This window comes from Sorex araneus, chromosome 4 (assembly GCF_027595985.1).
Source record: "Sorex araneus isolate mSorAra2 chromosome 4, mSorAra2.pri, whole genome shotgun sequence".
NCBI lineage: Eukaryota > Metazoa > Chordata > Mammalia > Eulipotyphla > Soricidae > Sorex > Sorex araneus.
Genome location: NC_073305.1, coordinates 41,930,053 through 41,943,981, shown reverse-complemented (window position 1 = coordinate 41,943,981; position 13,929 = coordinate 41,930,053). Strand labels below are relative to the sequence as shown.

At 53.6% G+C, this 13,929-nt stretch overlaps 1 protein-coding gene across 3 annotated transcripts in view; it reads right to left on the bottom strand.

The window, feature by feature from the left end:
* Window positions 1-6,236: 6,236 nt before the first annotated feature.
* Window positions 6,237-13,929, bottom strand: part of TCAIM (T cell activation inhibitor, mitochondrial) — a 37,524-nt gene continuing 29,831 nt past the window's right edge. For all 3 annotated transcript variants that reach the window (XM_055135128.1, XM_055135127.1, XM_055135129.1), the window contains exons 10-12: window positions 10,206-10,438; window positions 9,557-9,688; window positions 6,237-7,881 (exon numbers count right to left, since the gene is read on the bottom strand). In XM_055135128.1, coding sequence (XP_054991103.1) covers window positions 7,641-7,881; window positions 9,557-9,688; window positions 10,206-10,438 — 606 coding nt within the window. In that variant the 3' untranslated portion in view covers window positions 6,237-7,640. The remainder of the gene's footprint in view (window positions 7,882-9,556; window positions 9,689-10,205; window positions 10,439-13,929) is intronic.

Genomic DNA, 13,929 nt, shown 5'->3' with positions numbered 1-13,929 from the left:
CGAGCAGGCTGCCTGCTTCTCAGAAAATACGGGGAACACCCCTGATTTAAGCTCCACACTTTATTTTTTTTAATTAATTAATTAATTAATTTCTGCTTTTTGGGTCACACCCGGCAATGCACAGGGGTTACTCCTGGCTCTGCTCTCAGGAATTACCCCTGGCGGTGCTCAGGGGATCATATGGGATGCTGGGAATCGAACCTGGGTTGGTGGCATGCAAGGCAAATGCCCTACCCGCTTGCTGTGCTGTCGCTCCAGCCCCAAGCTCCGCATTTCAATTCTATCTGTGAAGTCAGTGTGGTGGATTGTCATTACAGGTTCCAGGGACCAGGGCACAGGCATTTGGGTTGTGTGTGTGTGTAGGGTGGGGGCAAACATTCTTCTGACCATATAGGGTCCATGCAAGAGTGATTTTTGGTTGTCTTTTGTAATCACATTTTTTGGTAACTTCTTTCTTCTGATTTGTTTTTCAAATGATGACTAGTCATTCATCATTTTGGCCTTTTTTTTTCTTTTTGGGTTACACCCGGCAATGCACAGGGGTTATTCCTGGCTCTACACTCAGGAATTACTCCTGGTGGTGCTCAGGGGACCAGATGGGATGCTGGGAATCGAACCCTGGTCGGCTGCATGCAAGGCAAACTCCCTACCCGCTGTGCTATTGCTCCAGCCCCTGGCCTTTTTGGTTACAGACATTGAGCGATTATATTCAAATATATTAGAGCTGAGGCTGGAGTGACAGTACAGCAGGGAGAGCGCTTACACTGCACGCCATAGCACCCCGTATGGTCTCCCAAGCCCCGCCAGGAATGCTCCCTGAGCACAGAGCCAGGAGTAAGCCCTGAGCACATATATGAGTAGAATCACAAAGAAAAGCTAAGCTCAAGGGACCATTGCTCATAACAAAGTCAACCCTGGGAAATTGGTCTCCATCTACACTACACACACACACACACCATTTGGTCTCCATCTACATACACACACACACACACACACACACACACATACACCAGGTCAGGATGTAAAGTACACTTATTTGGTATACTTGCTTAAGAATTACAGATTTGAACATAAAATAGGGGAAAAAATTGACTCTAGAGTTCATCTGGAGCATCCTGTGAGGCCCTGGGAGTGGTGTGGAGGTCCTGGGAGCACTGGTCCCGCCTGTCCTAGGGCAGGCCATCCTCTGCTCCTGATTGGCCCCTCTCCTTAGCACCCTCTGTCCTGAGCGCCCCCTCTCCTGGGTGCTCTTGTTCTGAGAGCCCACTGTCCTGGGCGCCTCCTGTCCTGAGATTCCCTGCCCTGTGCGCCCTCTGGCACCTGTCCTGAGTGCCCGCTGGCCTGGGTACCCCCAGTTCTGAGCATCCTCTGGCCTGGACACCCCCAGTCCTGAGGGTCCCCTGCCCTGGGCGCACCCTGCCCTGTCCTGAGTGCTCCCTGGCCTGGGCACCCACTGTCCTGAACTCCCCGACCCAGAACGCCCTCTGCCCTCGGCACCCCCAGTCCTGAGTGCCCCCTGCCCTGGGCCCCACCTCCAGTCCCGTCCTGAGCACCCCCCTGTCCTGAGCTTCCCGGGTCCTGAGCTCCCGTGCCCTGGGCTCCCCCTGGCCCTGAGTGCCCTCTGGCCTGGGCACCCGCTGTCCAGAGCTCCCCTGTCCTGAGCGCCCTGTCCCGGGCGCCCCCTGCCCAGGGCGCCCCTTTCCCAAGTTGCGCACAGCCGCAAAGCCTCACCCCTGCCGTGTGTCTGCTCTCTCGTAGCCATGTCCAGGTGCCACACCGGACACGGGAAGAAAGTCCTCGACGCGTTTTTCTGGCTGAACGAGATCACGGGCGAGATCACCTACCCGGCGCCGGCGCGCGCGGGCGAGCAGGGGCCTCCCGCGGGGGCGCGCAGGGACGCGGGCCCCGGGGACGCGCGCAGCCCGCCGCCGTCCTGGCCGCTGGGCCCCGCCGCGTGCGGCCCGCGCCGCGCGCTCCCCTGCAGGCTGCGGCACGTCCTCACCGGCGGCCACAGCTTTTCCTTCTGAGTCACCGGGGTCTGCCCCAGCCGGCCCGGCCCCCGAGACCCCCCGTGCAGTCCAGCAGGCCCGGGCTGGCCCCCGGGCACCCTCTGAAACGCACGGGCGCCCGGAGAGCCGCGCCAACACGCATTGAACTTCATTGTTGGACACGTAACGTTTTCTAGAACCTTCTTGAGCTCCCAAGCCTTAGTCCCAGAGCCAGGAGGGGACCCCCGCCCCTGTGGGCGGGCTAGGCTCAAGGCCGCCCGCCTAGGGCAACTTTCCTCCCCCTCCTATGAAAGTCGTCTCTCCTTAGGGGCAGGGATGTGTGGTGGTTCGGGGGCCCGAAGAGGGGCCTGGGAGAGGGGGAGGCCAGCCCTGGGCCGAGGGGACTCTGCGGGCACTGCAGGGCAGGCTGGGGTGGCCTCTCACCCCATCCCGCCAGGCACAGGGGAGGCAAGGAACAACTGGGGTGGGCCCATGCCCAGCACCCGGGGGTCCCCTCCCAGCTGACGTGGACACGCAGTCACGGGTGTTCCGGAGCTGACCTTCCCGTCCGCCCTGTGTGCACAGGGCTGAGCCCCATCCCCACCCTGGCCAGAGTCATGCAGGGAAGTGCCCGCTGCGGGCTGATGCGGGGGCCAGGGCCCGAGTCCCAGACTGGGGCTGGAGCAGCGAGACGTGAGCAGCAGCGGGCGTCGGGCTCCTTCCCCCGCAGAGACGCCTCAGCCTGCAGGCTGCCTCCCAGTCTCCCCTATGAGCCCCTCTGCCCCACCTGTGGCCTCATCTTGGAGGAAAACTGTGTCCTCCTCCGTGTCCCCGGGGTAGGGACCCTCATCTGTATGCTACTCTTTCCCCATGACCCAGGGCCACCCCTTGTTGGGGACAGCTGTCTGTACTGTGGTGCCTGGGCCACAAGTGTCCCTTCGGTAGGGGAGACACCACTTCCTGGGTTCGATTCCAGCTGGGTTGGGCGGGACAAGGAGCTGGCATGAAACGTGGCCCCAAGCCACAGGGACCCTGTCTGGGGGCCACAGAGCAGAGGGCGGGTTAGGCTGCCCCGAGCCCAAGAAGGCAGTTGTGCTCCATTTCTGGCTGGACTCGGAACCGAAACACAAGTAGAGCCTGGGCCCTCCCAAGCCCCACCACCCCTGGGGGTTGTGTCCACAAACATGGTGGGGTCTGCCCGGAGCGTCCTTCCCTGCCAGTGGGGTCCTAGGTCATCCCTGCCACCAGACCGCAGGGAGGGTCGGCCACAGAGACCCTCTGCTTGTGGAAGGCTAGTCAGGGCGCTGTGGGGGAAACGTAGCAGTGGGGTGCAGAGATTTTCAACATCGGTAACAGAAGCTGTAACACTATTGTAGGGGCTTGAAGGCATGTGCAGGGCGTGGGGTGTGGGGTACAGAGGAAGCGACGTGACAAGGAAACAGGAGAAGGTGAAGAAACACGGAAGCTGGGAGGTTTGGGCTGGGGAGAGGGGTCAAAGATCTGGAGCTATAAGTGGATCAACATGGAAAGTATCATGTTGAGTGAAATGAGTCAGAAAGAGACAGACACAGAAAGATTGCACTCATATGTGGAATATAAAGTAGCAGAGAGGCACGAGCTAGCAATGATGCAACCTCTGGCAGAAAGCCCTCTGGACTTAGTCACTAAAATACAGAAATCTAGAACCTCTCGGCCGCTACTGTGGCCACACAACCTCATATCTCCTCATTCTCAGCAATGGAAAACAAATTATCAAATGCTTCCTTTCCAGCAGGTCCAACTCTGGGGGGGGGGGGGGGCGCGGAATTCCAAACAATAATAGTGAGTTTGTTTGTATGTAATCAAAGTAAAGAGAAAGTAAAGTGAAATTTATCAGCTACACAGGTGGGGTGGGGGGCTGGAGGGCGGGGGGTTTACTGTGATTCTTGGTAGTGGAATATGTGCACTTGGTGGTGGGGGTGTTCGAGCATTATGTAACTGAGACTTAAGCCTGAAAGCTTTGTAACTTTCCACATGGTGATTCAATAATAAATAAATAAATAAAAATAAATTAATTAAAAAAATCAATTAAAAGATCTGGAGCACAGGGCCTCCCAGATTTGCTCCTGGTACCCTGGACAAGCACCACTGACCTCTGCCAGGTGGTGCCCTGCCCTCTGCACCAAGGGGGAAAATGAACACGGGAAGTCGAATGCAAAGGTTATTAACCAGGTAAGAGAATGGTGGGAAAGGGATTCTGACTCTCCATGGTGCCTAGTGCGGGCAGTGGGGGGGTGAGGGACCCCCACCCTCCTGTAGGAGTGGCCCAGGCGGGCAGTGTGAAGATAACAGTGCCAGCTCTGTGCTGGTCATGCGACTTGGGAGTCAAATCCTGGCCCACCTTCCCTGCCCCATGGCTTCTTGTGGGAAAGAATCTCAGCAGACAGACAGGGAAGCAAAGACATTCCGTTTAGGAAACATGAGGCGGTGGTGTGGGGAGAAGGATGGGAGGTGGGGGACCCTAGAGGGAAAGAAGTTTTGAGGTACCACACACCCCAAGCTGGGATGCAGGCTCCCAGGAATGGGGGACGCCCTGGAGAGAGACAGGGGATGCCCAGAGGGGACCAGTGTGGGCAGCCCAGGCAGAGGGTGCATGCCTCAGACCCCTTCGTTGCTGGTTACAGGGTTTTTCCCAGGCTTCCTGCCTTGGGGCCCCTGACCCCCTGACGGGTCTTGGATGGGCTTCCTTGGACTTGATGAAATTCACCTGAACTTCACTGGTGAGCCCCTATCCCGGCCAGTGAGTGCCTGCCTTAGCAGGGGGGGTTGCAGCCAGGCCTCCCTGGGAAAGCCTGGGAGGGGCACAGTGGAGGGTGGAGGGTTGAATGAGCAGACAGTCCGGCTCCGGGAGCGAGGGTGGGGGAAGGAGGGCTGACCCCATTGTTCTATCTCTGAGGGCATAAACATGCTGCTGTCCGCAGAGCAATCTCTCAGGGAAGTTAGTGCTGCCACCTGCTGGCCTACTTGTGCGGCCTGTCTCTGCTACGCCAGACCCTTGTCGCCACCAGGGGGCAGTACTGGTCCAAGGGTCTCACGGGTAGGGACTCACCTAGACCCACCTACTCTGGCATTGATAAGTACCTACCTGCTCCCAGAGCTTGGAACATCTGAGTGGCAGGGGCATGGAGGCGAGAATCCCACCTCTCATGCCTGCACCAGGCACAAGGCTCTTGGCCGTCTCCCCCTCCCCCCATATACAACACTCAGCTTGTGGTGGTGATGGGGGAAATCCCTAAAATGCTCCCTAATGGGTAAACCCGCACTGGGAAAGGGTTTGAGCAGACAGTAGAACTGGTTTGTGGTAGCAGAGTCACCGGGTGGGGGAAGAGGGTCTCTCCAGGCTCTTAAAATTGCCCCGTTCTCTAGAGGACATGAGGCGGGCTGTGGGCAAGCAGAAGGGGTCAGCCAGCTGCCAGGCCTCACCCCAGTGACCTGTGCCTCCTACAGCCTGGTTCTGGGGGGTCAGCGCCCTGAAACTTCCAGCTCTGAAGCCTGAGGTGGACATGCTGAGACCACGGAGCCCACACCAGTCTCCCACGTCTGCCTGGCCGGCTCCGGGATCGTTGGGTCTGTGGGGGCAGCCTGGGGGAGAGGCTGTTAGTCTAAAGCAGGGCACTGAGATGCAGGGAAGGTGAGCTGGGATCTGCACAGGCCCGGCGAGTCCAGAGTGGAGCTGCCTCAGAGGCGGCCCGATCCGCCAGCTCTCCTCCTCCTCCCCTTTACTAGCTCCTGGAGGCCACGACTTTGGAGAGATGGGCCACGCCAGGCCCGTGGGCCAGCCACTGAGCTCTGGCTGGTTTTCCCTTGGGGGTTCAGCCTGGTCGGGGAGCTCCAGTCTCTCAGCTTTGTCCGTCATGGGACCTGAGGCTGGTTTTCAGAGATGGAACAAAATTTCCCTTTCTACGTTAGATTAGAAGAGAAATCAAACAGGACTCCTCCATTTTCTTGATTTGTTTTTGCATTTTTGTGCCGTACCTGGCAGTGCTCAGGGCTTACTCCTGGCTCTGCACTCAGGAATCTCTCCTGGTGGGCTTGGGGGGATTATACAGGATGCTGGGGATCGAATCCTGATCAGCCGTGTGCAAGATAAGGACACCCTACCTGCTGTGCTATCACTCTGGCCCCGGACACCAATTTCTCATCACGTACTATTGTACTGTAATGGTTGTAAACTGTTAACCACTAACAAGACAAACAGCAATCTGATTATTATATTATTTATTACATAACAAATAGCTCTGAGACAAAGTTCACTTCAAAAAATACTACTAAGAATTCCACATTAGTAGATACAAGAAATGGCATAATCCAATCTTATTTTCCAAGTATATTTTCTTATATGGCCTTTATGGAATTGCTTAAACCCATCATTTGGCTCTGGAAAAATCTTTATAGACAACACCATTTGCTACATTTAAAAAAATGCTTTCAGTACAGTTGTTAGGTAGACATTAAAAGGGATGAAATTCGTAAAGGAGACTTAGAAATTAATACTTTTGAACACGTTTGGAAATTTTAAAGAATCAGTGTTTTAGATCAACTTAAAACATACTTCAAGAAACGTTTTTAACATCTCTTTTCCCGTCGAACGAGCTGTGGGAAAATCTCCTTTCTCATCTTCTGCAGCGTCAAAAAACAGTGTCTCAACCTGGTATTCTCTTTCCCTCCTGAGAAGGGGCAGACGCGGTTTGGTCCAGTGTAGACTATCACCCGAAGGCTCTGTCTGGGGGAGACAGGCCTGTGTCCGGGGGTCTGTGCTGTGGCCATGGGGGCGCCCACAGCTCTGGAGCAGGGGTCGTGCTGAGGCGCTGGCCAGTCCCTGTGGCAGGACAAGGTCTGAGATGAGCCAGAGATCGCACGAGTGCGGACACGGCCAGGGGGCCCTGTTTGCCAAGACCCTTGGATGAATGAATGACCCCATCAAACGACTTCAAAGTCCTGTTTGGATTTCAGTTCAAAAACTCTCTTGGCTTCCTGCTACCAACAGGCTATCTTTACGAGTGGGAAAACTTCGGGGTGTAAGACTACATTCTCTGTTACTGGAGAGGTTGAACAACTGGACTCGGACTGCCAGTGATAATGTCCAGACCAGATACTCAATCGATCCCTATGTTCCTTAGATAGCCTTTCCTTTAGGCAAAATTTGGTCACCTAAATGTTGCTAGTCACCAGCCATCTGTTAGGAACATTAAATCTGTCCTGCCTGGCTGCAAAATACTCACGTGTCCAGATACACCAGATGCAGTGGGAAAGCTGTGTGTGGCCTTGCATGTCAGCTGTGGAGATGAGTCCCGTGGCCTCTGAGGTATACGGGCTGAGACCTGTTTAGTGGCTGTCACTCACTCTATAAAAATAGACAACTCAGCTCTGGAGAACCTCTCATTCACGCTAACATCTGATTTACCTAGTCTTGCCAATCCAGTGTTCCAATCGGGAGCGCACCCTTTTAAAACCACTTTCATAGCAGAAATTAATTAAAAAAAATTGTTAACATCAAAGCAGCAGTTACAAACTGTTCTTGAAACATGTAAAATAATACTGTTATCGCAAATCCTGGACTTAAATAAGCTTAACCGTTCCTTATCTGGTTAAACAATAATACCGATTTCTGGGTTACTTCATGGCTTCTCCGTTCTTCCAATTCCAGGGGATACAGAGGTCTCCGTCCTGCATCACCGAGTAGAAATGCGACACGCAGAGGTGCATCCCTTGTAGGTAAGGCAGTGACTGTTCTAGAAGTCTCTTGCAACAGTCCACCATTTGTTTGCTAGAGACGCTGGGCTCCTTATAGAACTTTTCCAGAGAAAATTTCTTTGTGGAAGCCTGCATCAATTCCTTTTCCATAATCTTTAACCTGTCACATGCAAAACAAACAGGAAATTGCCACGAGCTATAATCAAATGAAGCAACAAACAATGGAAGTCTATTGTTGACCTATTCGGGGCTAAATGTCCTAATCCCCCCCACTGAACATGGGCTCCACAAAGGCCGGACTGCATGCCTAGACACGCATGTGCATGCCAACTGCCCTGTTGTGCCTAGGAGTCATTGCCACAGGCACCTTCACAAGTCTTTGTCAGATCTGTTTGGCTGTGATGAGGTGCCTGTAATTCACTTTAGGGGCTCCCTGTGGTTTTGTTCTGAGCAAATACCCAGTGTTGCTCAGGAGTCACTCCTGATGAGCTGGGGACCACATGGGGTGCCAAGGATCAAATCCAGGCTGGCTGCGTGCAGGCAAGCATCCTACCTCTGTACTATTGATCAGGCCCCTGGGGCTCCTATGGTTTGGGCCTGGGAGTGATGCTTTCTTAAAGATCCCAAATCCATGGGGCCGGAGTGATAGCACAGCGGGTAGGGCATTTGCCTTGCACTTGGCCGACTCGGGTTCGATCCCCGGCATCCCATATGGTCCCCCAAGCACCGCCAGGAGTAATTCCTGAGTGCAAAGCCAGGAGTAACCCCTGAGCATCGCTGGGTGTGACCCAAAAAGAAAAAAAAAAAAGATCCCAAATCCACAAGTACAAGGGTGGAGGGACAGGGCAGTGGTCAGAGCACTTGTCTTGCAAGTACCCGACCCAGGGTCCATCTTCGGTAGCACAAATGATCTCCAAACCCTGTCGGGAGTGATCCCTGGATGCAGAGCCAAGAGTATAGGTCCTGAGTACTGCCAAGAGTGACCCTCCAAAAACAAAACAAAACAAAACAAAACAAAACAAAACCAAACCCAGCACCACCAAAGCAGTAAGTACAGGCTCCAGCAGGCAGGTTCTGCTCACGTGCAATCTCCTGCTCGCTCTGCTGAGGGCTGCCCTGACTGGTTTCACATCCGCTCTGACAGGGTAGAATGTGGTGTCTTCAGTGCTTTTTGCCCACTGGGAGCAAACTTTTGGGAACAGCTATTCTACTAAACAGATCCAATCCCCCAAATTTTGGGGGTCCAAAAAATTTAGAAATTGTTTTTAAAAAATATTTAATTATTTATTTTTTGGGTCACACCCAGCGATGCACAGGGGTTTCTCCTGGCTCATGCACTCAGAAACTACTCCTGGCGGGGCTCGGGGGACCATATGGGATGCTGGGAATCGAACCTGGGTCGGCCGCGTGCAAGGCAAATGCCCTACCCGCTGTGCTATTGCTCCAGCCCCCGAAATGACTTTTATATTAATAAACCCTGTTTCTGAAACTGGGGCACACGGTGGTCATGGTGATCATACATGGTAGAAAACAGTCCCCTTCAATCCCTAGCAGAATATAGTGGAGCACAAATAATATGAGACAGCCAGAAAGCCAAGCTTCTAACTCTAGTGTGGTTTTACATTTTTTTGTTGTGTTTTTGTTTTTGGGTCACACCCCGAGGTGCTCAGAGCTTACAGGTAGTGGCGGGATCAACCCAGGGGGGCTGCGTGCGAGCCAAGCGTCCTACCCACTGCATTATCCTCTGGCTCCAAATTCTAAGACAGTTTGCATGTCCGGTCTGTGAGTTCTGAGTCCCTGTTACACTGAAACGACAGGGGGCTGACAGCACTCACTCTTCTTTTCTTTTCAAGTTCTCTCTTGCCTGTTTGGCTTTGGTGAGAATAAACCACTGGAGGTTTGCCGGGTCACAGAGGGTTGGGATGTTGAAATGCCCAAGTTCATGCAGGCTGGGAGCATATCTGTCGCTGGAATGAAGGAACACATTCAAGGAAGGAAAAAAAAAATCACGGATCCCTCCTCCTTGCCCCTGCTCCTCCTTGCCACCACTGCAGCTCTGAAGAAGCAGGAGTCTGACGAACCGGAAAGGCTTGTCCCGAGAGCTCCCCGAACCCCTGAGAGCACAGCCAGACACTTCACTGCTACCCCAGAGACCCCTGGCCATGACCGTCACGGCCTTCCCAGCCCGGTGACCTCCCTGTCCTGTAAAATGGGTGTGGCCCAGTCCACGCCAAGGGGTTAATGGAACGGTGCACGACGGGCACCACTTTGGACGCGCAGGTCATGCTCTCCACCCACCTCAGGAAGGGCCCTGAGACTGCGAGAGAGTCACAGAACGTGCCACGGGCACGACCCTCGTCCGCCTCGGCTGGCTGTCTGCGTGCGTGTATGAGCGGACGCAGGGACCCCAGTGACGATACAGAGCCGCTGAATGCACCTGGGCACCCTCGAGCCAGCGCATCGCTCTCGTGCTTCAGACCGTACCTGTTAAGGATCATTTGTAAGCCACGCAGACTTTGGGGATGAGAAGTGACTCGGCTCTTCAAGAGCCGACTACAGAACACGTCCAGGAGAGAGTAATACTCCTCCAGCGTCAACACTGGCTGCAGCTCTTCGATATAAACCACCTGGATGCCGCCCAGAAGGTGACTGATCTGGTCTTCCAGCAGCATCAGCCTCCTCTGAAGGTCAAAGTAAGTTGGCAATCTTTCAAAAAGCTAGAGAGAGGGAGAGACAGAGACAGAGACAGAGACAGAGAGAGGAGAGAGAGAAGCAAAATTTACTTCTATGCTATCATCATAGCTAAAATTTAGAATTCTAATATGTGTACTGAGAAATTTTAACAACAACTTGATTTTCCTTGAATGGAAGTTCAAGTACATGATTTGCCAAAGGGCAAAATGAAACGCTAGAAATATTATCACTCAAAACGGATCCCTGTAGATCTCAGGAATTTTCAGGTGGGGAACTAAAGAGACGGCAGAAATTAAGAAGAAAAAAAAAGAAGGTATGTTCCAAAGGGGAAGTAAGTCTTAAACACTAAGGCTTAAATACTCAGGTAAGAATCCTCAGTTACTTTAGAGAGATTAAATGATATAATCTAGAAAGAAGTGCTCCACACACAAAGTGTCTATATTTCAATGCCCAGACTGTCTCTTCAGAACTTACTTTCATTCAACTAAATTCAACTAAACGGAATCCTGCACTGAAGGCCCTACTGTATACTTGAGCACTGCGCTGGGCACCAGGAGTGGACAGGATTTGTCCCTGATCACTGTGGACTCGGTGCAAGGACACACAGCAGAACCCCGAATCCGGCCTTCGAGGGGCGCCTCTGGGTGAGCCAAGGCAGAGGCTGCTGGAACACGGCCTGCAGACTCAGGGGAGGGCTCGGGAACATAAGTGGGGCTCAGAAAGCACAGCCGGCCCGCGGGGCTCAGGGGTGCCGCTCGGCGCGGCACGTGGTGGGAATGGGCAGGGGTGGACAGCCCGAGGCCGGGGCCTGGCTCAGCTGGAGTGTGCTGAGAGGACCGAAGAGTATAAATGATCAGAGCCCGGGGCCAGGGAGGTCGGGCGGGGGCTGAGGCGCCTGCCTAGCATGGGGCGGACCCTGGTCCAATTCCCAGCACCACTACCCCTGAGCACTGCTGAGTGTGACCCCAACACCCCTCAAGCAAGTCAACACTCCCCCCACCTGCCCACCAAAAAAGAAAAAACATTCAGAGCAATTGAAAGGCTTCAAAAACTCTGCTATATACTAAAGGTATAAAAATCTACAAACTCTTATGTTCTAACGCTGTGTAGAACGACTTTACCACTTAACTCTTTTCATGTTTCACTCATTGACTTATTCAGTGTAAACAGCACCAACCCTTGGAAATCTATTTGTCTTTTTGAGGTTCACGTATTCTCACATCTCTTCCAGTTTCCCTGGAGGTGACATTTTTCTTTTTCTTTAGTTTCCTAGGTCACACCCAGCGATGTTCAGGGGTTACTCCTGGCTCTGCACTCAGGAATTACTCCTGGTGGTGCTTGGGGGACCATATGGGATGCTGGGGATTGAACCCAAGTCGGCCACATGCAAGGCAAACTCCCTACCCGCTATACTATGGCTGCGCCCCCTGGGGTAACATCTTGCTAAACACTGCCCTGGAGCCGGGCCCATACCCGCATGCACCAGCAGGTCCTTCCCTCTCACTGGCTCGCCTACCCCTCTGTGTGTGGCCCCACAGCTAACACCGCACACACCGACCACAGCTAACACCGCACACGCCGACCACAGCTAACCACACACATGCCAACCACAGCTATCCCCGAACACACACTGACCATAGCTAACACTGCACATGCCAACCACAGCTAACACAGCACACGCCGACCACAGCTAACACCGCACACGCCGACCACAGCTAACCACACACATGCCAACCACAGCTATCCCCGAACACACACTGACCATAGCTAACACTGCACATGCCAACCACAGCTAACACAGCACACGCCGACCACAGCTAACACCGCACACGCCGACCACAGCTAACCACACACATGCCAACCACAGCTATCCCCGAACACACAATGACCATAGCTAACACCGCACATGCCGACCACAGCTAACACCGCACATGCCGACCACAGCTAACACCGCACATGCTGACCACAGCTATCCCTGCACACACCGACCACAGCTAACACCGCATACGCCAACCACAGCTAACCACACACATGCTGACCACAGCTAACCACACACATGCCAACTACAGCTAATCACAATCTGACCATAGCTATCCCCACACACGCTGACCACAGCTATCCCAGAACATGCTGACCAACAGGAGGGCTTTTATCACGAGGGGAACAGTGAGAATACATATTCAGATATGTCTTCACTGCCCTCGAGGGATGCCCAGGCTAGCAACGGCTGTGCTGTCTGCGGGGGCCTGGACGGCGCTGGAGGAAACTGATGCCCTCTCTCTTTTCTGTTACTGTTCTGTGTCCACTGGGGATGGGCGAGTGACTTCTCTGCATTTCTGCCAGCAGGTGGGGCATGGGCGGGGGGGGGGGCCGGCTGGGAAATCGGTGATTTTCACTCTAGCCACCATGATGGGCGAACAGTCAGGATTTGCAGTTCTCTGGATGGTCAAGGTCAAATGTCTTTTTCTTGTACTTATCTGTCATCTGTATATACTGTTTAGTGACATGCTTTCAGAGCAATCGATAGATTCTGGACACACAGATTTTGCCAGATAAAGTGGCTTATAAATACTGTCCAGTTGATACGAGCAGACACGGTGCCAAGGAGGAGAGTGGCAAACAGCACACGAGAACATGCTCATTAGAGAAATGCAAATGCAAGGGAGACAGCAGCGCCGCACACCCTCTAGGATGCTTCCCGGTAAAGAGGTGGCACAGCCAGTGTTGGCGGTGTCTAAAAGTCAAATGTGCCATTGTAGGATTCAGTCCCCACCCCATTCCCAGGGATTTACCCAAGAGAAAAGAAACTACGTGTACATATTTTTTCATGGGTGATAAAGCATTGCAAGCCCCCAATACAGCCCCAGGCCTATCATCAGGTGAGTGGACAAGCAGGTGCAGCCATACACTGGGCACTGTCTGGTAACACAATGCAATAAACACTTAACGTGATGGATTTTTTTTTTTGGCGGTGGGCGGGGATGATGGGGGGGGCGAGGGAGGGGGGCACAGTTTGGGCTGTACCTGGCAATGCTCAGAGGTTACTCCTGGCTCTGCATTTAGGAATCACTCCTGGAGAGCTCAGAAGACCGTGTGGGGATTGAAGCCGGGCCAGCTGCGTGCAAAGCCTTAGCCCTCTACACTATCTCTCCAGCCCCAGCGTGTGATGAATTCCAAAGAATCATGCTGAGTGAAGGAAATCAGCCTCCCACCTTCCAAAGAGGCATTGTGTACTATGACAGTTAAGGAAGAGAGAGAGGAACTACAAAGTCATCTCTGACGACAGGAAGCAGACCGTGGGGAGCTGAGGAAGAGGTGGTGGCAGGAGAGGCCTCGGCCATGTTCCTGGGTGGTGGGTGTGTCTGCAGTCCTGACTGCGCTCATGGTTTCCTGGGTGTTCATGGGTGTCAGATCCCATCAAACGATGCACACCAAACGCTGTGGGCAATCAGATCTCAAACAATCTCTTCGAAAGAAAAACATTAGGGTGCAGGACCTCTTGGCTGCCCTTCAG